General features: G+C 42.5%; 1 protein-coding gene across 1 annotated transcript in view; it reads left to right on the top strand.

Moving 5' to 3' along the window:
* Positions 1 to 14,158, top strand: part of ENTPD3 (ectonucleoside triphosphate diphosphohydrolase 3) — a 32,159-nt gene extending 18,001 nt beyond the window's left edge. The window contains exons 5-11 of the mRNA XM_036123002.2: positions 228 to 378; positions 2,535 to 2,694; positions 3,637 to 3,870; positions 9,417 to 9,689; positions 9,863 to 9,973; positions 10,357 to 10,494; positions 12,898 to 14,158. Of these exons, the coding sequence (XP_035978895.1) occupies positions 228 to 378; positions 2,535 to 2,694; positions 3,637 to 3,870; positions 9,417 to 9,689; positions 9,863 to 9,973; positions 10,357 to 10,494; positions 12,898 to 13,134 (1,304 nt within the window). The 3' untranslated portion in view covers positions 13,135 to 14,158. The remainder of the gene's footprint in view (positions 1 to 227; positions 379 to 2,534; positions 2,695 to 3,636; positions 3,871 to 9,416; positions 9,690 to 9,862; positions 9,974 to 10,356; positions 10,495 to 12,897) is intronic.
* The last annotated feature ends 10,109 nt before the right edge of the window (positions 14,159 to 24,267 follow it).

The raw sequence follows: 24,267 nt of genomic DNA, 5'->3' as shown, positions 1-24,267 counted from the left end.
CAAAATGAGACTTTTTCTTAAGCAGATCCTGGCTCATTTTTTTCACTTTTGTAATTCCTCCCTTCCATATTTTGGGAGTTGACTCATCAGTGTGACCACATCCACCTGTTTTCAACCCCCTACTCAAACCCATTAACTTCCAAAGCTGATTTGTTTTTTATTCAGAAGTTGTACTGCTCTTGTTGGTTCCTGGGAATGCTAAGAAATGCTGACTGCTTGCTCTTCAGGCTCTGGGATCTCCAGCTATGGGAAAAACCCCCAAGATGTCCCCAAAGCCTTTGAGGATTGCATGGAAAAAGTCAAGGGGCAGATTCCAGCCCACCTCCATAGATCCACCCACATTTACCTGGGGGCCACGGCTGGGATGCGCTTGCTGAGGTAAGGGCTGGAATGGCCCCAAGGAGCCCATATGATCAAAATAGCCAAGAATGTGTTGAACCCTGCCAAGAATGTAACTCTATTTCTGGGAACAAATCTGAAAGAAAGAAAGCCCATATTCTGCCATAAATCGAGGCTCCAAAAGCTGGAAAAATTTCAAGCTTTATTTTAATACCCAGAAAGAAATCGTTCTAAAATGGATTCCCTCCCCGTTGGTGATTTTCCTGAGAACTCTGGAAGAAAGGAAGGTAACATGAAATCTCATGAGGTGTACCTCCAATTCTTTAGAAAAGTAAAAATTGTTTTTGATGCCTGGTCTTTTGACACCTGTGCGCAACCAGTTCCACTGAGTGCAGCTCATATTTATGTGGCTTCTACCCATGTACACAATGCCACAGGAATCTGCTGGAAATTAGTGGAATTTCTGCACTTCACCCCAAAGTCTTTGGAGCTATTAAGAAACAAACAGCTCATTTCACTCAATTAAGCAGATCCTTCTAAATTTGTAGCCATGACTTTGAGCCCAGCTGCACTGTCTTTGAGAGCCCTTTCTCTCTCTCTCTCTTTTTTTTTTTTCCATTATTTTATTTCCTTGACCTTGAAATAAAAGAAAAGTAGTTTTTAAAACATCAAACTTAAATCTACTCAGGGTAGAGGTTGCTCCAAACTTTGAAAATAAGGTTTTAGCCCCAAAGATGACATTTATCCTGCTTCAAAGCCACTTTGTCTGTGGTGCCAGTAACATAAAATTATATGTGTGGGCATGAAGAAGATACACAGGAACAAACAAACAGAGCCACTTCAACATGATCATTAAAAGAAATCAGGAAGCACCCTCAGTTGGATTGGGCCTTTTCCTTGTGGGTTTTCTCTCCTTGTTTCTATTCCTAAGTCCTGGTTGACCAAGTAAAACGTGGGAGAAAATTGGATTTCTTTGCTCCCTCTTGGAATCTGAAGTGTGTTTCAAAATTATTGTGTTTCCTTGAAATAGAAATGATATAGAAATTCCTTCCTTCTGACTTTTCTTTCTTACAGAAAAAAAGCACCCAACTTTTTCTCAATTACTTTTTCTCACAGTCCTCCCGGTAAGGAATAATTAATAGACTCTGTGATTTATAGCCCATGACAAAAACCATGGAATAGGAAGTGCACCACTTGGGAACACAGTGAATGTCCCATTTGAATAAATTAAATATTAACTCCTCCTTGTAAAACTTTCTGATGGTGATCCATTCCTTCTAAGGAACTAGCTGACATTTTAATTGCTAGAAAAGTCAAATATAAAAAAAAGCAATAATGAGAATCCTCTGGGATGGGAACTGATAAAACTAGGAAAACTCTTGAATTATTTTCTGAGCAGTGACAATTTGCTGCTGAATTAGCATGACCTTCAGCTGGTAACATGGCTCTTTCTTCTTGAGCCAAGAATGAGCTGGTGCCCCTGGCTTTGTTAACCCACTGATGAAAGGGAAAATAATCTCCCAAGTGAATCTTCTTCCATAAGGTAAAATGGCAGCAAATGAATATTATAATGCTATATCATTGGGTGATATAAGAATGCTGTGTTGCCACTCTTCCGTGGGTCAGCACACTGATGGATTTCAATCCAATGACGGCCATGATAGCCATCATATCCCCTCATGATAAAGCCCTCCCCAAGAGCAAAGCAGGGACTGTTGAAAACTCAACCTTCTTCCTTTCCCCCCTCCTCCTCAGATCCCCCTTCCTTCTGGCCTGATGAGGGCTCCTTTATGTGGTGCCCCCAGGAGATTACTTATGCCACCCCTATGGCTTCACCAATCCCTTTTCCTGTGCTGATCTGATCTGAGACAGAGCAATGGTGATTAAGCAGGAAGATCTTTTGGTTAACTAGTTGCTAGAGAATGGGATGGGAATAGGTAAGGGAGGAGAGGATGAGGGGTATTTTTACTTGAAGCTATTTTTTTGATTGGCAGTTTGACAGGTAACAAGTGCATCTGCCTTCACGGTTGCCTAGGAGGCTTCAACTTGCAAAAAGGGTTGCCATTTTTGCACACATCTGGAAAATCGTCCCTGCCAGCAGAGGGGTGGGGAGGTTTACCTTTTAACCTGAGTGAGATTATTTTAAGACTCTCTTGTCCAGGCACTCAGCCTTTTGTGTTCTGTGCCTTGCATAGGTTACAAAATGAAACAGCAGCTAATGAAGTCCTTGCAAGGATCCAAAACTACTTCAAGTCCCAGCCCTTTGATTTTAGGGGTGCTCAAATCATTTCTGGGCAAGAGGAAGGGATATATGGATGGATTACAGCCAACTATTTAATGGGAAATTTCCTGGAGGTGTGTGAAAACAAGTGCATGGTTTTTAATCTTGCTATTTATCCTGTCCCCTGTGGGTGGCCACTTAAAGCAGAGGTGTATGTTGACAGGGGCATCTGTCCTGTGTCATCCTTATCATATAATGCATTAAGGAAACACCTATGAAACAATAGCCAAGAAAAGACACATATAGCTGGGGCAAAAACATTGTATCATAAGCAGGACCACATGCACAGAGGAGAGGGAATATCATCACTTTACTAACTAATAAGAAATTGGAGGTGGGGGGGACCTAAATCTAAAGCCTATGGGTCTTTTGAAGGGTAGCTGGAGAATGACCCTTCCCAAAGCTCCACAGCCCTCTGAAATTTCTGGAGCCCTCAGGCTTCCCAACCCATCCTGTATCCCCGGGTCCCTTACACTGCAGTCCCCATATGCCCTGCCCCTTGTTCAAAGGAAGGCCAACTCCAAGAGATAATCACCATATTACAGAGGGCATAAACCATATCCAGCCCAACACCTATGTTGTTCCCCCTCAAATATATTCTTATATTTTAATTAATTGCCAACAATTAATATTTTGGAAATTTCACATAAAAATCCACATTTATAGCTTGTCCTGACCCCCACAACCCCTCAAAATTGGAAGCACTGGTCACAGTGAACTCACATTCCACATGACAACAACTAACTGGAATAGAGTGTAGCTCATGTAGTCCCCAGTTTGCCACAGTCCCCACCATTCCCTATTGTCGACACCTAATCTGCTTCACTCACTTATGTTGTCTGCCCAGACTCAGAAAGCATTTGAGTTCACCACCCTTGAAATAAGGGAGAGATTTGGCCCCCAAATGTTCCCCATGTCATACTTCTTAGCAATAAGATATGGGTCTTGGTGGAGAGCCCTGGGCAAACAGATGGTGCCTCTCGACTTTTCTCTTGCTTCCTTTTCCCACTGTGCAGAAGAACCTGTGGCATATGTGGGTGCGTCCAAATGGAGTGGAGACCACAGGTGCCCTGGATTTAGGTGGTGCCTCCACCCAAATATCCTTTGCGGCTGGAGAGAAGGTAGGGCTGAACACCAGCAACATCATGAAAGTGTCCCTGTATGGCTATGTGTACACGCTCTACACACATAGCTTCCAGTGCTATGGCCGGAACGAGGCTGAGAAGAGGTTTCTGGCGATACTCGTTCAGGTACCTGAGCCGGGGTGGGGGGGGTAGGGGGCACAGCAGGTGTTCCCTGGGGGTCTTGAGGGGAGGGGGCCTTGGCTTCTGGGGTCTGTCCTTTCCACTCCAATTAGAATGTGGATAGAAATGAGAGCATGTTCCAGTTTATTCATGGGGGTCCAAGCTCTCTCTCTCTCTCTGTTGTATTGACCACTTCCAGTGAATTTGAGTCAGAAGTCTAGGGAAATTCTAGGGCACCAAATGTTTTGTATATGATTCAAGACCTGGGATCCCTTTATGGACACAAACTGTTTTAAACCAATAGCTAAATAAGCCTGAGAATTTTGCGACTCCCCTGAGTGCAGACAAAATAATAAAAGTGGTACCAAGAGAAATATACTTGCTGACAGGGGAGAGGACAGGACTGAGCCTTCCCTGGGCTCAGCGTCCTTTTAGATGGGCCTATATTAGGCAGGTTTGATGCCCTTTATATGGTGGGATTTGGGAGTAACAGAATTCCATCACCATGGTCAGTAATTCACACAGTAACTGTTCCATGGCACAGATGGCTACTTCAGGCATCAGCTGGAAGGCTGTCCCTAAGGTAAACTCAGTGTTAGTGTGGTGTGTGTCAGCAAGCACAAGCTCCGTGGATGAGACCCTAGACCCCAAACTCCAATGCTCGGGGGACATCCATCTCAGCCATGCATGGCTGAGAAGGGAAGATGAAGATGAAGGAAAGGGACTTTGACCACCTAGAGGGGCATGAGGCCAACCAGAGGCCACAGATCCTGGCTTCTGGTGAGACCCAGGGACAGGGGACAAGGGCTGGGTCGGCCTGTGAACATAGTGGACACAGCACCATAGGTTAACCCCCACCCCTCCCACCTACTTTGGCAATTAAGGAAGGAAGCAGTATTCCCCCAGCCACTAGCTTACAGGGAAACATGGTCTGGCTGACCAAAGTGCCATCAGCAAAACTGACATCTTCAGACACCTGCATTTACCGAGTAGTCATGCAGGGGTGTGTGTGAGAATTCACCCTCCAGATCTGGCCTGCTCCCCAGAGCTTCTCTTTGAGCCTCACAGGAAAGGTTGGAGCCTCAGTACACATGCATGTGGCAGGCATTGTTGGGAGAGGCTGAGCACTGCCTGGGAAGGGCAGAGTGGGGGATCCTGCAGGCAGTCCTTGGGGCTCAAGAGACCCAGTGCCCACCCCAGACTCTCATCACACCCACTTGGCCAAGCCAAACCCCACAGGGAACCCTATCAATCCTCCCTAGCAAGGTCTCCATAACCACCACTCCTCCCCACTTGCTCACTAATGTACGTCAGCCAAGATGCTTCTTCCCAAGACAGAAGTTCTGGAAACACCTCTTTTCCCCATCTCCTTTCATTTCTAGCAATGCTTAAAGCCCCTCCCTCCAGCTCTAGTCCTGACAAGGGTGGGGGGCAGGGTCTCCTCTGAACTTGAAACAGGAGAAAGGGAGCAGGTGAAATCATCCTTTTTCCAGGGTGAGTGAAGGTCAGAGAAGTTAACCTCTTGAATTTGGCTGGCCCTGAGGAATGTTTGTGTGTGTGGTTTTTATTTTTATAATGTTTATTAAAGAATGACTATCCAAGAATCTACGGTGGAGAAGCAAATACTCCACCTGTCTGAGGTTTCATTTGGGCTTGAGAACGTAGGTCTCAAGGTGTGAGCCCAGGCTTAGGGACAGAGTGTGGGAGACCCCAGGCTCTACTGTGGCCCATCAGCTCACAGGGACGGGGGCAGCCCTCCAACTTGCCTGGTAACCTCTGGATGCCTGAGAGTACGGCTCTGCCCTCAAAGCCTTCTGACTCAGGTGAGGGGAAGGATCCAGGTGTGCTGAGGATCACCCACAAATGCATGTCCAGACCTGCCTGACCAGTACTTTCATGTGCCAAATACATATTGCCAAGCCCCGACTTAGAAGGTTCACCAAGATGACTACATCATGAACACTGACTGAGTAAATTCCACCAGTCTGGGTCTGGTTTCCTCATCTGTCACAGTGTGGTGAGAACGATACCTGAATATAAGCCTTGCAAACTGTTTTTGTATGAACAAGCCTCCAGTTGCCCCAGGGCTGGAGTCTCTGACAGCCTGTTAGACGCTAGGGACATGCATTCACGGTCCTTCTTCCCCTCTATTTAAGAAAGTTCTTTCTTTTGTTTTTAAAGTAAGACACGTTGAATGAAAAAATTTAGAAAAGCAGACACAAAAAATATAAATAATAAAACAAAACAAAAAACCCTAGAATTAACCACTTTAAACATACTGTTGCATTTTCTTCCAGTTATTTTTTTTTCATGCATGAATATGTGTATTTACAAATTTGGCTTCATATGGTATATATAGCTCTATATCCAGCTTTTTTTTTTAAAGATTTTATTTATTTATTTTTGACAGAGAGAGAGACAGTGAGAGAGGGAACACAAGCAGGGAGAGTGGGAGAGGGAGAAGCAGGCTTCCCACTGAGCAGGGAGCCTGATGTGGGGCTCGATCCCAGGACCCTGGGATCATGACCTGAGCTGAAGGCAGATGCTTAAGGACTGAGCCACCCAGGTGCCCCTATATCCAGCTTTTTCTTTTACCTAACAATATACCATGAGCAGTTTCCTGTGTTGTTCAATATCCTTTGAAATTATTATTTTATAGACACATAATATTCCAAGTACCATTATTTAAAAAGAAAAATTGTATTGGTCACTTTGTTATAAAAGAAAGTACATTTTTATTGTAAAAAGTCAAACTATGCAAAAAACATATTAAAGTAACAATGAAAGAAATCTCTTTCCAACCCTATTCACCAAATGTCTTCACTGTTCACAGCTTGATACGTTGTTCTAGACTTTCCAGATCGATATCTAACTTATTTTCTTTACCCTCTAGTATTTCACAATTTGTCAATCATTCCTATCCTGATGGACACCAGGCTATGTCCTGTTTTGCTGCAGCAATAATAATCCAGTAAAGCTTCTTGTGCATATAACCTTATGAAATAGTGATTTTGCTTCTGTAGGATAGAATTGAAGGGTAGGTATATTTTTTATATAAGTAGATAAATAGGCAATCTTCCAACAAAATTAAAAACCATCCAAAGTCCCACCAACAAAGTTGTGATGACTTTTTGCAATCTGATAATTTCAGGGATTCTGGGACATTCCAGTAATAAGTCCTTGGATAAGGAGGATCTGTTTCTGGATTTCCTGTTCTATTCATCCATTTTTCCATTCTTGAGCCAATTATTCTAGTTGCAGTAGTTTGTTTTTCTAGTCTCAGACATTTATTCTGAACTTCAAAATCATTTTAAGCAGTAACAGAAAGGAAAACTTTTTTTCATTGAAATTATGATTGCAGTTGCATTGACTGAAAATTAATTTGGTAAAAAATTGGCTAATCGATGATATTATGAATTCCCATATAGAATTATAAAATATCTTTCCAATTATTTAGTTCTTGGTTTGTATCCTTCAATAAAACATACTTTTCATTATTGGTCCTGTGCCCTCCTTTTAAATTAGTTTCCTGGTGTGTTCCTTTAATAGTTTCCATCACTATTGAAGATAGTTCCTATCTGCACTTTTCCACTTTTGATGGGATTTACTCCAAGACTAAGTTATGCTGCAGTTTTCCAGTGGACTTCTTTGCTCTCAAGCCTAATGGTTGACCCTTTAGTGTCAGTGCCGTGCAAATACTAAGTTCAGGGGAGATTTGTTGAATGTTGAGGGCCTGAGCAACTTGGACCATTGGCAAATTATATTTAAAGAATGCCATCACAAATCATTCAAACTCCAAAAAGAGCATAGAAATAATCTTTAGGGGCGCCTGGGTGGCTCAGTTAGTTAGGCGTCTGCCTTCAGCTCAGGTCATGATCCCAGGCTCCTGGGATCGGAGCCCCGCGTCTGGCTCTCTGCTCAGCGGGGAGTTTGCTTCTCCCTCTGCCCCTCCCCCCTTCATGCTCACCCGCAAGCTCACTCTCTCTCAAATAAATAAATAAAATCTTAAAAAAAAAAAAAAGAAATAATCTTTCCTGAGCTTCTTCTGTGTTCCAAGCTAGAAATAATTGATATTATCTTGCTTCTCTCCAGGCCAAGCCAGAAATAATTTATTTCATTTTAACTACTTAAAAAGTATGTCAGATTTGGAGGGGGAAATTAAATAACCAGTTGATTGATTTCTTTTTTTTTTCCCCTTTAAACCAATATTTCAGCCATAGGGTGACCCTGGTGTGACATGTTACAAATTAGATATTTTTTTGAAATGTCAAAAACACAATTTTTGAAAATTGTGAATTTTTTTCATACCATTGAAGCAGAAAGGAGCCTGTTTGCTGACTCCACAGACTCAGTCATATTAAGATCTTCTGGAGGACGCTCATTAGAGTTACATTGGATGAGTGCTTGTCTTCTGGACGCTTATGTGTGGAGTCCTGTCACTGGCCTTTGTTAAATGATTGCATTACTTTGTTGTGTATCTCAATTTCCTACATCAGTAAATTGAAAGAGTTGGAATAAATATCGTCTGAGTCAAGACTTTACGGCAGGAGATGCTTTAGTGGCTTTGAAATTGGACAGAGTTCAAATCTAATTCCTTAGAAAAGGGAGTCCATAAATAGAACCAAACACACTTTGGAATTTAGCATAAGATAAGAAGAATATTTTTCACCAGTAGATAAAATATTGGATAGTCATTTGAAAAAAGTAAAGTCAGGTTCCCTATTACAATCTTTACACCGAATAAATTACAAATGGATCAAAGATTTATATGTAACAAGGATATTTGTTGCAGCCTTGTTTATAATGCAGAATGATTGGAAACCATCTAAATATTCATATTCATATTCCGTATCTAAGGAATCTCCTCTATAGTTTATTTGTGCAGTGGAGTGCTATGCAGTTACTAAAAAGAAGAGGCCATTCTACATGTACGATGGGAAAGATGTGAAAGGTATATTTTTAAGTAAGAAAAGCAAGGGGCATAACTGTGTATAGAGTACTGCGATTTATCGTTTTTAGAAAAAGGAAGAGGGAGGAGAAGAAAAGATATTTGCATATGCATACAAGAAGTATCCCTGGCAGGAAATCACAAAAATTGGCAATAGTGGTTACTTCTAGGGAGGGGATCTGGTGGCTAGAAGTGGTTGGGAGGGAACCTTAATTTTCATAATATACTTATTTGTAACCTTTTGGATTATTTTGTTAGGGGAATAGGTGATATTCTATTCAAAATGATCAATTAATCTAAACATATCTTGTTTTCCCATCCAAACGGATTTCATAAAACCTGCTTGCCAGGACTGTCTTGAGGAGTGGGTCAGATAATATGAGCGAGAGCCTGGCATCGTGCTTGGTGCAGGTTTACCCACCCCCACTGGAGCTCTCAAGACAACCTGGGAGTTGCCTTCAAGTGCACACTGACACAAAATGGCATGTTTTCCATCCATTTCTCTCTTGGCATGGGAGGGTGCAATACTGAGGATTTGCAAGAGGGAAACACTTTGGCCCTCCACAAAAGAGTGGTTTCTGACACCTCCCTCTTGTACCTACAGGATTCTCCCACCAAAACCAATATCATCAACCCCTGTTACCCTCGGAATTATGTCACCACCCTCACTGGGGGCTACATATTTGACAGCCTGTGCACAGCAGACTTGAGGCCTGTAAATTATGACCCTGATGACATCATCACTTTTGAAGGAAGCGGAGACCCATCGCTGTGTAGGGAAAAGGTGGCTTTCCTGTTTGACTTCAAAGCTTGCCATGACCAAGAAGCCTGTTCCTTTGATGGGGTTTATCAGCCAAAAGTTAAAGGGGCATTCGTGGTAAGAGCAAAAACCACCAAAAGATTCCCTTTTTCCCCCATTGAAGATTTAGCTCTCCCCTTTCTGTTTCTCTTCGGCTGCCCTGTTTTCCCACTTCTTTATTCCCCACGCTGAAAGCTCCATAACATACCACGTTCTGAGAACTGACTTCCTTCTGTGCGACCCCCTTCCAGGCTTTTGCAGGATTCTACTACACAGCCAGTGCTTTCAATCTTTCGGGGAGCTTTTCCCTGAAAGCCTTCAACTCAAGCACCTGGGATTTCTGCTCAGAGAGCTGGAGTCAGGTCAGTATTTAAAGGGAAAGGGGCAGCATCCGTACAACACAGTGAGCGGAGCTGAGTATATTCCATTTGTGTGCATGTGTGCACTTGTTCCGAGTTGGGACTTCATGCCGTTCTGCTTTCACCACATCCACAAAATGGGGTAATAAGGGAACCTACCTCATACCCGCATTGTGGATGAATGTTCTGACCACAGGCACAATGGTTACAACAGCATGTGGTGTACCCCATACTGCATAGGGGTATTTTCATTATGATCTGATACAATTGGATGATTTTATGGTGATGGTATTATGAAATTCTAGGGGATGAGAGTCTTTAAAATGTGTTCTGAAACTTGCATTTTCAAACGTGCCTGCCTCATGTGTTTGGGACCTCCTCTTCAGCTCCCGCTGCTGCTCCCCAGGTTTGACGAGGTATACGCCCGCTCCTACTGCTTCTCAGCCCACTATATCTACCACTTGCTCGTGAATGGATACAGATTCACCGAGGAGACCTGGCCCCAAATACATTTTAAAAAAGAAGTAAGTCAAGGCACAGGTTGTTTTCTCCTCTTCCTCTCAAAAGACTTGTGTATATAGGTGCGGAAGAAATGTAGAAGTTAAGAGGGTGATTTCAGTTTGCTGAGGGGAAGCTGAAGAGACTTCAATCCCTTGTGAGCTTTCCAGAAGAGATGGTGGAGAATCCAGAGGAGGTGTCACTGGAGACCCTTCCACATGGGTGAGGGATCAGAGGCCAAGAGCTCACAGACCCTGAGCTCCGCGAGCGCAGGACCTGTTTCATTATCTTCAGCACAGGAGCGAGAACCTAGAAGGTGTTTACTAAATGTTTGTTGAGTGTATATATAAATATCTTAAGGATCAGACTTTTCAGCTGGATAAGAAGTTTTAAATAGGGCAGTGATTCTTAAGAGGCTAGTAACTAACTGCTCTCCATTTTACACAGATGACAGGGTAACAGAGAGTATTAGGGATTTACAGCAGCACGAAGTAAGAACTTCTCTTGGAATGTGCCTGAGGTCACTGTATTTACTGGTGACTGGCCTGTCACCCTCCAGGCCTTGTTTCCAGGCAGGACTCAACCTTGCTGATATGTTCACCCAGCCTATGTTCCCGGGATTCAGGGAGAATTTTCTCATTTCAGGAATAGCTGATATAAAGCCTGGAGTCAGTCTGTTTGATATTAGCTTTAGCAATAATTAGATTAAACCAATCAATAGCCAGCATTAGGCCTGTGACTGTCTACTTTTACATAAACAAAATTGAGTCATCTACAAAAAGATAAGGCTGTCTGGAGACATATAAGGACTCTTGGTGGCATGCACTCTCTACACTTTGCTTCTAATGAATCTAATTAGCAGGAAAGTACATTCTGAGAATGGAAAGTGATGTCCCCTCGGATACTAGTTTGGATGGATACAGAATTCCAGCCTTCAAATCCCTTTCTTTTATTTGTAAAGAAGTTCATATACAGCCAAATTAGTATTCAAACGTGAAGGCATAAAAAGATTTAGAAGATTTGCCACACAGAGACGTCAAAAATATTTTTGAAAAAAAAAAAAAAACAAGAAGAGAAATAAATCCAGGAAATGTTATAAAAATATAGGCAGGAAGAATAAATGATGTGGTGGCTTAAACTGTATATTTAAAAAAAGAAAAAAGAAAACTTACACCAAAGAAAAGGAAGAGTCCATTCATAACAACCCAACATTCAAATATAGCTAATATCCAGTGTGAAGGGAGCAGGGTAAAGGATCACAACAGTGGCCTAAAATGCTCATTTGTAAAGGCGGACTTTATTTATATATCATTTTTAAGGCAAGAAAGGAAATAAATATAGAAAAAGGAAAATAGCACTAATTGAAAATTTAAAACTAAGATATTAGAAAGAAGTAGTCCAAATATATCAATAATCACAATAATCATAAATGAACTAAACCTACCAGTTAGAAGACAGATATTGTCAGATTAGATTGTTAAAAATCAAGCGTATATTCTTTGTAAGAGAAATCCTTAGGTGTTAAGCAAAAGGACATGGAAAGTTTGAAAATTAAAAAAAAAAATTTAGGCGCATCTGGGTGGCTCAGTTGTTAAGCATCTGCCTTTGGCTCAGGTCATGATCCCAGGGTCCTGGGATCGAGCCCCGCATTGGGCTCCCTGTTCAGTGGGAAGCCCCTACTTCTCCCTCTCCCACTCCCCCCACTTGTGTTCCCTCTCTCGCTGAGTCTCTCTCTGTCAAATAAATAAATAAAATCTAAAAATAAAATAAAATTAAAATTAAAAAATAAAAAATAAAAAAAATTAGCTATCAGGCAAACACTACTCAAAAGAAAACGGTATAGCTAATTTCTAAAAACTTCAGTATAGTTATTTAATATCTGACCAAATAGTCTTTAAAATAAGGAGGATCATTCAAGATACAAAGGAGTACAACATAATGATATAGAGTTCCTTCTGAAGATTGCAAATTTGAAACTTTTTTGTATCTAATAAAACAGCCTAAAAACATGGAAACAAAAACTGATGGAACTAACATAAGATATCGACAAAGTCTGTTTCCTATTTAGACTGACCCCCTGTGCTTAGAAACTGGTCCTGGGTTCAGTAAACTGCTCATTATCCTCTTTGTTTAGCCACAGACACTTCTGTACCGGACAGTGGAGAAACTCCCACTGTTACTAACTGTGCCATCATCCCACTTGGCTGTGACGAGGTTGTGAGGACTCTGACGATTTCTCCACAGTGCTGAGGGTAGGGTCTCAGTGACCTGGATTCTAGCCCAGTCTCTGCAGTGTCTGAACTTGGGCAAGTCCTTTGACGTTAGGCCACAGTTTCTGGTGGGTGTGTCATGAGGATGACAGTGGTGTATGTGTGTAATTCCCACCTCGAGCCCTACCCTGAGAACTAAGCCATCTTTCTACCATACAGGTGGGGAACAGCAGCATAGCCTGGTCTTTGGGCTACATGCTCAGCCTGACCAACCAGATCCCAGCCGAAAGCCCCCTGATCCACCTGCCCATGGACCCACCGGCCTTTATGGGCATCCTTGCCTTCTTCACAGCAGTGGCCTTGCTGTGTCTGGTGTTTCTGGCGTGCCTGTATGCCTCGTCCAGGAAGCAGAGGCGCTCCCAGCATGCCTTCGACCACACAGTGGATTCTGAGTGAGCCTTGTGAAGCAGCTCCTGGAGCCTGAGGCCTGCCCGGAACCAGCCTGGGTAGCACCAGACAATGCAAGCGAAATGTCCATCTTCAGGAAATGCACCTAAAGTCAAATACCTAGATCATGTGCCTCTCCAAGACTGATTTACGCCAAAGCACCTCTTGGGGAGTCCCCCAACTGTTCTGGGTACGTTGCTCCTCCAAAAACCCTACCGCCCACTCGCTGACCTATTGGGGAACTGAGGAGAGACAGGCCATCAAGGTCAGGCTCTTTATTCCAAGTGCCCTAGAGGAACAGTAAGTTGAGAATATGACAGTTTGATGTTGAAGAATTGACCTCAGGGCTCAGTTTGCATTTTTCCTTCCTCGGAAACACCATATGCCTCCTGGCAAGTTTGGAAGCTGGCAGGCACCCATGAAGCATTTAACATAGTTAGATATGTTGCATTATGGCCCATTGATTCTTAACTAAGATTTGGCAATCCCATAAACATTGAGCTCCCTCAGACTAGTAGACTAGAGTATCTGGGGGAGAGAGCTCCTTTACCCCAAGGACAGTGGCTATGGCCAGGCTCTGTCATATGGGCAGAACCTGAAGGACAGAGACACACAGAAAATCTCCCCGGAAACTGCAGTCCATTTCCAGAGTGGGATTCCCACTCAGGGCACTGGTCGGTCGAGTGCAGCCTGTGTGTATGTCTTCATTCTCACCTGCCCTTCACATGGTTGGGTCTTCTCATAAAACATTGACTCCTAGTGAGGCTATCATGTAACAGATCTTTTTGCCTTTGCTAGGTGTTTGCTTAGGGCTGCCTCTCCATTGACAGTGTGGTGTGTGTTTCGCCCACTGTTCCCACAAGTGTACTCGATGCTGTCCTCAGATAGCCTTGCTTACTACCACTTTCCTACAAAGGATGAGAAAGAACTCCAGCAAGTCCAATGGTGACAAACTAAAAATCAACGTTATTTCAGATTGTTGTTGGTTAGCTGAATATGGAATAAAGGACTCTTATTTTGTTTTGACTTGAAATGTGTGTGTTTGTTACCTTGCAAACAGTACTTTTTCTCCTAAGGACCCAAGGTGGTATTTATGAGAGGAAGTTCTTAAAATGAGGAAAAATTTCTTAGGAAATCTTTCCTAGTGAACTAAGAAAATTATGCATTAATATCACCTTTATTCCAGAGAAGTAGAAGTACTTCACTTTGATAAACCTTTGGCTCCTTGAGATAACCGAGTCAAACATTTCTGTATCTTATTTGACATTCAAAACTTCTGTGAGGCTACAACCTGCCACTCAGATCTTGATTCCCACCCAGAATGGTTGCTCCCTTCCCAAAATGCACCTTTGTTCACACAATTCTCCCTGCCCCACCTGTGGGTCATCCTCCCAAACATCCAAACAATGCATATTTTTCAAGGCCTAATTTAGCTCTGCTTCCTCCACAAAGCTTTCCTTACACACAGATAGACAGACAGACAGACAGACACACACACACACACACACAAAATGATCTACTGGACCACTTTTTAAAAACTAGTTAGGAATACATACATACAGACATACATACTAGTTAGGTAAATTCTTATATTATTTATCTTGTGTGTACATATGGCTTATTTCTAGAATAGACAGTAGTCTACTTAAGGGCAAATCCCTTTTGAATCCCATTCATCACGCATTCATTCAACAAAATTCTAAGAAATACCTACTACAGGCCTAACACCTTGTCAGGTGTGATCTTGGATTTGGATAAATGCTATGTTGAGTAATATACTCAACATATTTGTTGATTGATGTTATTTCCATAAAGGACAGAAGGGTGGGCAATAAAGTATGGAGATATCAGACAAAAATAGCATCCAAATCACCAAGAGTTTGCATGAAAAAACAGATATGTCTGTGCAGGGAAGAGGGCCAACATTCCATGAAGGCAAGTCATAGTCAATGTTTCTAGCTGATTCAGGAACTTGGAATAAGCTGATGAAGTATTTTGGGTTTTCTAACATATATCAAAAAATTCTTACCAAATGGACCATCATGAAATCTGCAGTCCAAGTAACATATCTCGTAAGACTATGGTAAGCAGGAGTCTAACATGGTCCCCACCGCCTTGCCCCCTACTGTTACTTGGGAGATTATGTTGTTAGATGGCAAAAGGGATTTGCAGATGTAATCACCAATCAGTTGACCTTAAAAGGGAGAGATTATCCAGGTAGGCTTTTTCTCCTCACATGAACTCTTTAAAGGCAGAGTGTTTGCTCAAGAAGTCAGAGAGATTTAAAGCATGAGAAGGGTTTGATGTGCTGTTGCTAACTAGAAGATGGAGGAGGCCAGGCATGAGAGAACCCAAGAACAACCTCTAGGAACTAAGAGCAACCCTTGGCTGACAGCCTGCAAGAAAGCAGGGGCCTCAGTCCTACAACTGCAAGCAACTATGTTCTGCCAGCAACTTACAGAAGCTTGCATAAACTTCCAGTTAAGAGCTCCACCAGATTTAGAACATCGACTTCAGCCTTTTGAGACCCTGAGCAGAGAACCCAGTTGAGCCCACCCAGACTTCTGACCTATAGAACTGGAACGTAATACGTGGGTGTTGTTTGAGGCCACTAAGTTTATGGCAATTTGTTATACAGCAATAGAAAATTAATACTACAGAACCCAAGCCCCAAGACTCCAACCAAAAGAAGCGCTTACATTTGAAATATGAGTAAAGATAAAGGTGAGTAGGTATCACAAGTTGTGTCTATTCCTTACAATGACCATGCAGGAAAGGCATGGGCTCAGAGATATAATAACTTGCCAACATCACCCAGCTAGTAAGCATTTTTGGAGGTGGAGACTGTGAGTTGAGATTCTGCTCTGGTTGAATCTAAAGCCCATTATGTCTGTCACATTTCCTTCACAGAAAAAGGCAGTATCACATGGCAGATAGGAGTTTGGCTTTAGAATGTGGTAGTCCACCATACTCATTCACATACAGACACTTGATTTATGACAGAGGTGTCATGTCAGAGCAGCAAAAAAGATGTGGGACAACCGAATTTCCATATGGAGAAAAAAGGAAATTCGACCCCTTCCTCACACCATTTTCAAAAATTACTTGCAGGTCAAAGACCTAAGTGTGAAAGATAAATGTACAAAGGTTTTAGAACAGAAAAAAGGAGAAAATTTTTAAGATCTTGAGTAAGGGAAGGGTTTCTTAAGCATTACACAAAATGCATTAACAATAAGAAAATATGTGATACATTCTATTACATTAAAATTAAGAACGTCTGTTCCTCAAAAAACACGATTATAAGAGTGAAAAGACAAGCCACAGAGTGGAAGGAGGTATTTGCAACATATATAAGTGATAAAGGACTGGTTTCCAGATTATACAGAGATTTCCTACAAATCAGTGAGAAAAAAAGGCAAATGATCTAATTTTCCTAAATGGGCAAAAGCTGTGAAAAGCCATTTTACAAAAAGGAGAAACCCAATAAATATGAAAAGGAGCTCAACCTCATTCATGGATCGGGGCAATGCATATTAAAACTACGATGAGTTAACATAATACACCCATTGTTTGACAAAATTAAAAACTCTGACAACACTAAATGTTGGTGAGTGTGGAACAACTGGAACTCTCATGCACTGTGGTGGGGATGTAATTTAATGTAACCATTCTGGGAAACTGATATCTAATAAAGTTGAAGGTATGCATACCAAATGACTCAAAAATTCCAGTCCAAGGTATATACCTTAGACATACATGTTAGAATGTACAACAGGCTACATGCCTAAGAATGTTTTTACCAGCAGCCAAGATGCCTATCCCATAAAATGGAAGCATATATAGTGATATATCTGTACTAGAAAGCACCATACAGCATGAAAACAAAAGAACTGCAAATCTATGCTCAAATGGGTAGATCTTACCAAGGTGACACCGAGGATAAAAAGCAAGTTACACACACAAAAAAAGCCATATATATATATATATATATATAAAATTCCATTTATATGAAGTTCAAAAACAGGTAAAACTAAACACAGAAAGTCAACTCTCAAAGAAAGCAAGGAAATTATTACTCTTAAATTTGAGGGAAGATGGAGGTAGTGTTTGGAAACAGATACATGAGTGTCTCAGTGTAATAGGGCTGCCATGACAAAGTACCATAGATCAGCTGGCTTCAACAACACACATTCATTTTCTCACAGTTCTAGAAGCCAGGAAGCCTGAGACCAAGGTGCCAGCCAATTCAGTGCCTGGTGAGAGGCTTCTTTCTGGCTTGTAGACAGCCCGCCTTCTTACTGAGGCTCCCCTTGGCCTTTCTTCTGTGCTTGTGTGGGGAGAAAGACAGTGAGCTCTCTGGTATCTCCTCTTTTAAGGACACCAATCCCATCACGAGGGTCTGACCCTCATGGCCTCATCTCACCCTAATTACCTCCTAAAGACCCATTTCCAAATAACATCACAGTGAGGGTTAGGGCTTCAATATATGAATATTGGGGGATACAAACATTTGGTCCACAACAACAAGGCTTCTGGGGTGACAGGAATGTTCTATAACTAGCCAGCAGTTGCAGGTGTCCCCTTTTTCCAACCATGTATACACTTTGTATATGTCTTATATGACATTTAAAAAATAAAATTATAGGGGCGCCTGGGTGGCTCTGTCAGTTAAGCATCTGCCTTCAGTTCAGGGCATGATCCCGGAGTCCTAGGACTGAGCCCCACGTCGGGCTCCCTACTCAGTGGGGACTCCTCTTCTCCCTCTCCCTCTGATCCTGCTCATGCTCTCTCACTCACTCTCTCAAATAAATAAATAAATAAAATCTTTAAAAAACATTTTTTAATAAAATAAAAAATAGGGGCGCCTGGGTGGCTCAGTCGTTAAGCGTCTGCCTTCAGCTCAGGTCATGATCCCAGGGTCCTAGGATCGAGCCCCTCATCGGGCTCCCTGCTCAGCGGGAAGCCTGCTTCTCCCTCTCCCACTCCCCCTGCTTCTGTTTCCTCTCTCGCTGTGTCTCTCTCTGTCAAATAAATAAATAAAATCTTTATTAAAAAAATAAATAGGGGCGCCTGGGTGGCTCAGTCGTTAAGCATCTGCCTTCGGCTCAGGTCATGATCCCGGGATCCTGGGATCGAGCCCCACATCGGGCTCCCTGCACGGCGGGAAGCCTGCTTCTCCCCTCCCACTCCCCCTGCTTGTGTTCCCTTTCTCACTGTGTCTCTCTCTGTCAAATAAATTAACAAAATCTTTAAAAATAATAATAATAAATAATAAAATAAAATAAAAAATAAAATCATAGATCTAGGTTAACTCAAAGATTTTCTACCTCTATGACCTTCAGAAAGCCTTTCAATTTCTTTGAGCCCTGATTTCCTCATAAATAAAATAAGGATAATACCTACCTCATGGGATGGTTATAAGAAAAGAGAAAATATAGCACATAGCCAGTGTCTGGCACAGAGTATAGCCAATGAATACAGGTTTAAAAAGTATTTCTTTCACCCATTTATTTATTCATTCATTCACTCACCATACATTTTCCAGAAGACTACTATGTGCTGAGCGCTGGGCTGAGTGACTGAGGTTATAGGAGAAACCAGACAAACGTCTTTCCTCTGAAAACACAGGAGACGTGAGGCCCTCTGCTGGCGCCAAGGAGAAATTTCTTCCCACACCGCGTTTTCTTTTTCTCCCCCTCACTAAAGATGCTGAAAAAAAATCAGTAGCTGAAAAATATTTTTAGTATTATAAAATAATGTGACAACTGGAGGTCTGAACATTTGATGATGTCAAGGAACTGCTTTTAATTTTTGTTTAGGGGGGATGATGGAATTGTGGGTTGTTTTTTGTTTGTTTTTCAAGAATCCTTACCATTTAGATACTTGCTAAACTATTTCCAGATGAAATGATATATCTGGTGTATCAGTCAGGGTTTAGCCAGAGAAAGAGAACTAGTAGGAGATATATGTGAAGGTACTGGTTTTGCAAGAAATTGGTTCATGTGATCGTGGGGGCTGAAGGCAAGTCTGAAATCCACAGGGCAAGCTGTCAGGAAGGGCTTGAGCTAACACTTCCGTCCACAAGTGAAGAAGTCAGCCATTTAAACACCTGCTGGGAGAGCCTTCTAAGCAACCGACACAGTATGTGCAAAGACTACATGTGGAATTTCTGCTTGCTCAGGGAAGCCTTGGCTCTGCTCTTAGGGTATTCCAACTGATTTAGTCAGGTTCACCAAGATTATCTAGAATAATCTCCTTTACTTAAAAACGTCAGATGATGGGCTCTAATCACATCTACAAACCTTCACGGCAACACCTAAATTAATGAATAACTAGGGTCTGTAGTCTAGCCAAGCTCACACATAAAATTGACCATCGCATCTGTGAGTAAATGGCATAGGGCTGGCACATGGTTTGATAGTCCTTGAGGCTGGGGTGATAGGTACAGGGGAGGTTCGTTATACTATTCTGTCTGCTTTGTACTTCTGTCTGCCTGTACTTCACAATTGTCTACAATAAAAAAGTTTTAAATATACTTTTAAAAACACTCAGAAACTCACTGCTTTATATTTGATATTTTTCTTTCTGGATCCTTTTCTCCACACATTCTTACATAGCTAAGATCATGCTGGAGTTACTATATCTTACCTCTTTCACAGTGTTATATCATCAGCACCTTCACACCTCATTAAAAATTCTTCCCAAAGGGGCACCTGGGTGGCTCAGTTGGTTCAGCGACTGCCTTCGGCTCAGGTCATGATCCCAGGGTCCTGGGATCGAGCCCCGCCTCAGACTCCCTACTCGACTGGAAGCCTGCTTCTCCCTCTCCCACTCCCCCTACTTGTGTTCCCCCTCATGCTGTCTCTCTCTCTCTGTCAATTAAATAAATAAATAAAATCTTTAAAACAAAATTCTTCCCAAATATCAAAATTATTAGGAACTCAAGCTCTGGCACCACACAAACCTGGTTCAAATCCCAGTTCTGCTGTTCATTGCTGAGTGACCTTGACCTAAACTTCCTAGGCTCCCTGTGACTCAGTTTCTTTTAATAGAATTATTTAATTCATTCATTCATATTAATGGAGTGTGTCCTCTGAGTCAGATCCTGTTCTAGGCACTGTGGCTATACCAATGAACAAAGCAGACAAAATCCTTGCCTTTATGGAGCTGACATTCTGGTGGGGGAAACAGATACTAAGAAACTAAATACATAATGCACAGGGGTTTGTAACTAATCCAGAGAAAAATAAAGCGGGGTATGGGGTATAGAGAGTGCGAGAAGCAGGATATGGGGATTGCTACTTCATGTAAATAGGTCAGGAAAGTCTTTTCTGATGAGATGACACTTGAAGAAAGTGAAGGAATCAGCTGTTTGAATATCTGGTGGAAGAGCATTCTAAGCAAAGGACACAGTATGTGCAAAGGCCCTGGGGTAGGAACATGTTCAAGATACAGAGAGGAGGCCAGTGTGGTTGGAGCAGAAGGAACTAGAAGATGTAGGAAATAAAGTCAGAGAGTTAACAGGAAGTAGACAGGACAAGAGGAAACCACTGGAGGGTCTGGACAAAGGAAGGACAGCTGGCTTCTGTTTTAAAGGGTCTACTGTCTAGCTGCAGTGAGAAAAATAAAGTGAAGGGTACAAGGGCAAAAACAGGAAAACCAATTGGTAGGCAATTAGAATCATCCAGATGAGAGGTGCTGGTAGCTTAGATTGAGTGGTAGCAGTGGAGGCTGTAAGCATATATTTGAATATGCAGATCCTGCATATATTTGAAAATAGAGCCCACAAGATTGCTGGTGTATGTGGAGTGAGAGACAAGAGGATTCAAGAATTATTCTGAAATTTTGCCTCAGCAACTGGAAGTACAGGGTGGCCATTAACTGAGATGTGAAAACAGCGGAGGAAAAGCGTTTAGTAGGGAGAAGGTTAGGATCCAGACTGCTTTTGAAGAAGGCTGTCCATACCAGCACAAATCCACATGCATGGGGAGAACAGGAGAAAAGAAGGCAGCAACAACATTTTGCACCTGAAATGCTGACCAGCCAGGGGTAATTGACTTAGCAGACCCAAGAAATCCTAACCTAAATCAATGAGGAAATTAAGAATCAACCAATTAAATAGTAGCATCCTCAAAAAGCTCAGGAATTTGTGGATTAGGTACAGCTGGAAGTTGGGTTGGTGGGCATAAAATAAATAAGATTAGTTTAAAGCTGTTTGAGAAGTAGGAGCTCCCTGGATCCCTTCTCCTGCTCTTTGCTGATGAGAGACTACCTCTCCCTAGTGCAGGCAGAGGAACTGAAAGGCACAAATCAGTTGAGGGTGGAGGCATCATACCCCCAAACAGCAGGATTAAGGGAAGTGGGGTGTATTCAGTGTTTAGACTTCAAGCCCTCTACCCCCATTAACCCTGGGGGCTCTGGGCTACCCCTGCCCTCCAGGCAGAACTTTGAAGAGCCTTCTTTTATGGGGAATCCAAGCAGCCCATGAAGGAAAAATGTGTTGTTGGTGGGGTGTCTGGGTGGCTCAGAAGGTTAAGCGTCCGACTCTTGATTTCAGCTCAGGTCATGATCTCAAGGTTCTGAGATTGAGCCCCATGTCGGGCTCACACTGGGCATGAAACCTGCTTAAGATTCTCTCTCTCTCTCTCTCTCTCTCTCTCCCTCTGTCCCTCCCCCACTCTCTTTTTTTTTTTTTAAAGATTTTATTTATTTATTTGAGACAGAGAGAATGAGAGAGAGAGAGAGAGAGCACATGAGGGGGGGGGGTCAGAGGGAGAAGCAGGCTCCCTGCTGAGCAGGGAGCCCGATGCGGGACTCGATCCAGGGACTCCAGGATCATGACCTGAGCCGAAGGCAGTCGCTTAACCAACTGAGCCACCCAGGCGCCCCCCTCCCCCACTCTCTTAAAAAAATGTGTTGTTGGCATTTGGAGTTCCCCAGTAAAATTATCCTATAGTGAAGCTTGAGTCAACTACTGACAACCTCCATTTTCACTTCACCCCCTACCTTAAATATGAGAAGATAAACAAGGATTGCCCAGTGTCTAAGGAGTCTCATCACAGTTTTACAGTGGAGTGTAAAGAAGGAATGCAACTAGATATTTGTATTCTATCAGCCATCTTTACCAAGAGTCTGTCTGTATGTTGTTTGCTTACCTCCCATACCTTTTGCCACCTGCCCTCTTCCTTCCTAAAAAGTAGTGGTGTTCCAAGAGGCCTCTGATTTTGTTGCTTTGCTCTTGTCTATCTAAAACTCACTTCTGAATCATCTTAGAACTTGACCTCTCAGTAGAGGGAGTCTCATTGCCTTTCTCTGCATTTCAGAACCATGGTCAGGGATAAAAATACACTCTGGTGTGAAATGGGCTCCATCACACTATCATAGTATCTATGGCTGCTTTTGCACTACAACGGCAGAGTTGAATAGCTGTGGCTGAGACTGTATGGCCAGCAATGTCTAAAATATTCACTATTAGGCCCTCTGTAAGAAGAGTTTGCAGAGCCCTGATACAGATGGTCCCATTCAGTCCTAACAGCCCTTGAGGTTGACATCTGTCATCCTTGTTTTATCACGAAGGAAGCTGAGGTTGACAGAAAGCACGTAACTTGCTCAGAGTCATAGAAATATTGGTAACATCATCAAAGTGTCTGTTGACAATAGCATATGGTCTCCCATCACAGTCATTTCCCCACCTCCCAGGACCCTCAATGAGGAGATACCATAGGTCAAAGAAATCCAAAGTATTGAAGTGTCAAGCCAGCTAAGACATCATAAGTACTTTTCCTGGAGCTAACAGCCATTCTATGTGTCTCTGTCTCTTTACTTTTTCGGAAGTGACTCTGTCCACTGGTGCAAGAGCACCAACCTCACCGTAGGATCCCAACCAACCCTCCAGCTCTCCCGCAAACCTCCTACATCTCTGCCACCCTTTCCCCAAGCAGACAGCCTGACCTTTCCGAGATAAACTCATTCTACAGTTGAATAGGGAATATCAGTGAGTTCCAACACAGCCATCACAGAGGGTGCTCCTGTCCCACTCTTCCAGAGCTCTGCCAGCCCTCAAGGCTGGAGGAAAAGCCCTCCCCTGTTCCCAGCTCAAATGAGCACAGAGGTGAGAATAAACCAAATCCAACGCTTCTGAGGGAGAGGCTGCCCCAGGCTATGGAGCCCAGTCCTATCAGGTGAATTCATCCCAGGCTGCAGTGCTGAGCTACAGAGCAGTCTCCTCAGAGAAGACCGATTCCACAACTAGAGCTCTTTGAGGGCGGAGGCTGTCTTATTGACCACAGGGCCTTACTTAGGGCAGGGCTTGGTACTTGTAAGCAACAAATGAGAGCTGTAATCATTATGTGTGCATATGAGTTTGCTAAATAAATGAATCAATGAATGATGGTCTCACAACAAATCTCTTAGCACCGGGTAGTTAACCACATCTACAAACTTATAATCTACAAAGTATCTTTCACATCTTCTACCCCAGTGCACACTTCCAGCAATGTTTAGGGAAATACAGAGAGCTCTCAAACCTCGATTTCAGAGAGGAAAGGCCATTAAAAGGTTAAGTAACTCAACCAACATCACACAACCAGAGAGGGACAGAGGGGAGATGTGAACCCAGGGCTGATTCAACAGCCTGTGTTTCTTCCAGCAAAACCACACTGCTTCTCTCTGCCAGAACACAGATGGCCTCCTCACTATGTACATGTCTTTTTTTGCTATCTTTCTCTATCTCTTCCCTTCTCTCTAAGGTCCCCTTTTTCCTCCCTCTTCCTTGTCTCAGGTCCCATAAAAGGATTCCTTGATTGTACTAATGATTAAATATTGTTGCTTTAAAAAAAAGAAAAAGTGTGCTTGCATTTCTACCCAGGGTTTCTCTGCAAAATTTTAATCTAATAACAGTAGGTAAAGAAAACATACAAGGCCACTTGCATTTAAGAACTCCACACGTAATTCTATTTTCTTTACTGAACCACGGTGATTAAATTTTAAATATATTGAGCACGCCTGATTGCTTTTTATGCAATTGTCCTTCAACCTGACCACATTAAAAGTTCACAAGATTTACCTCCCCTAGTAAAAGGGCAAGCTCCATTTACACTGGAAAGCCTTTTTAAAACAATCACATAAATCAAGTAGCGAAAC

Source organism: Halichoerus grypus, chromosome 1 (genome assembly GCF_964656455.1).
Source record: "Halichoerus grypus chromosome 1, mHalGry1.hap1.1, whole genome shotgun sequence".
NCBI lineage: Eukaryota > Metazoa > Chordata > Mammalia > Carnivora > Phocidae > Halichoerus > Halichoerus grypus.
This window is presented reverse-complemented; position numbering and strand designations above follow the sequence as displayed.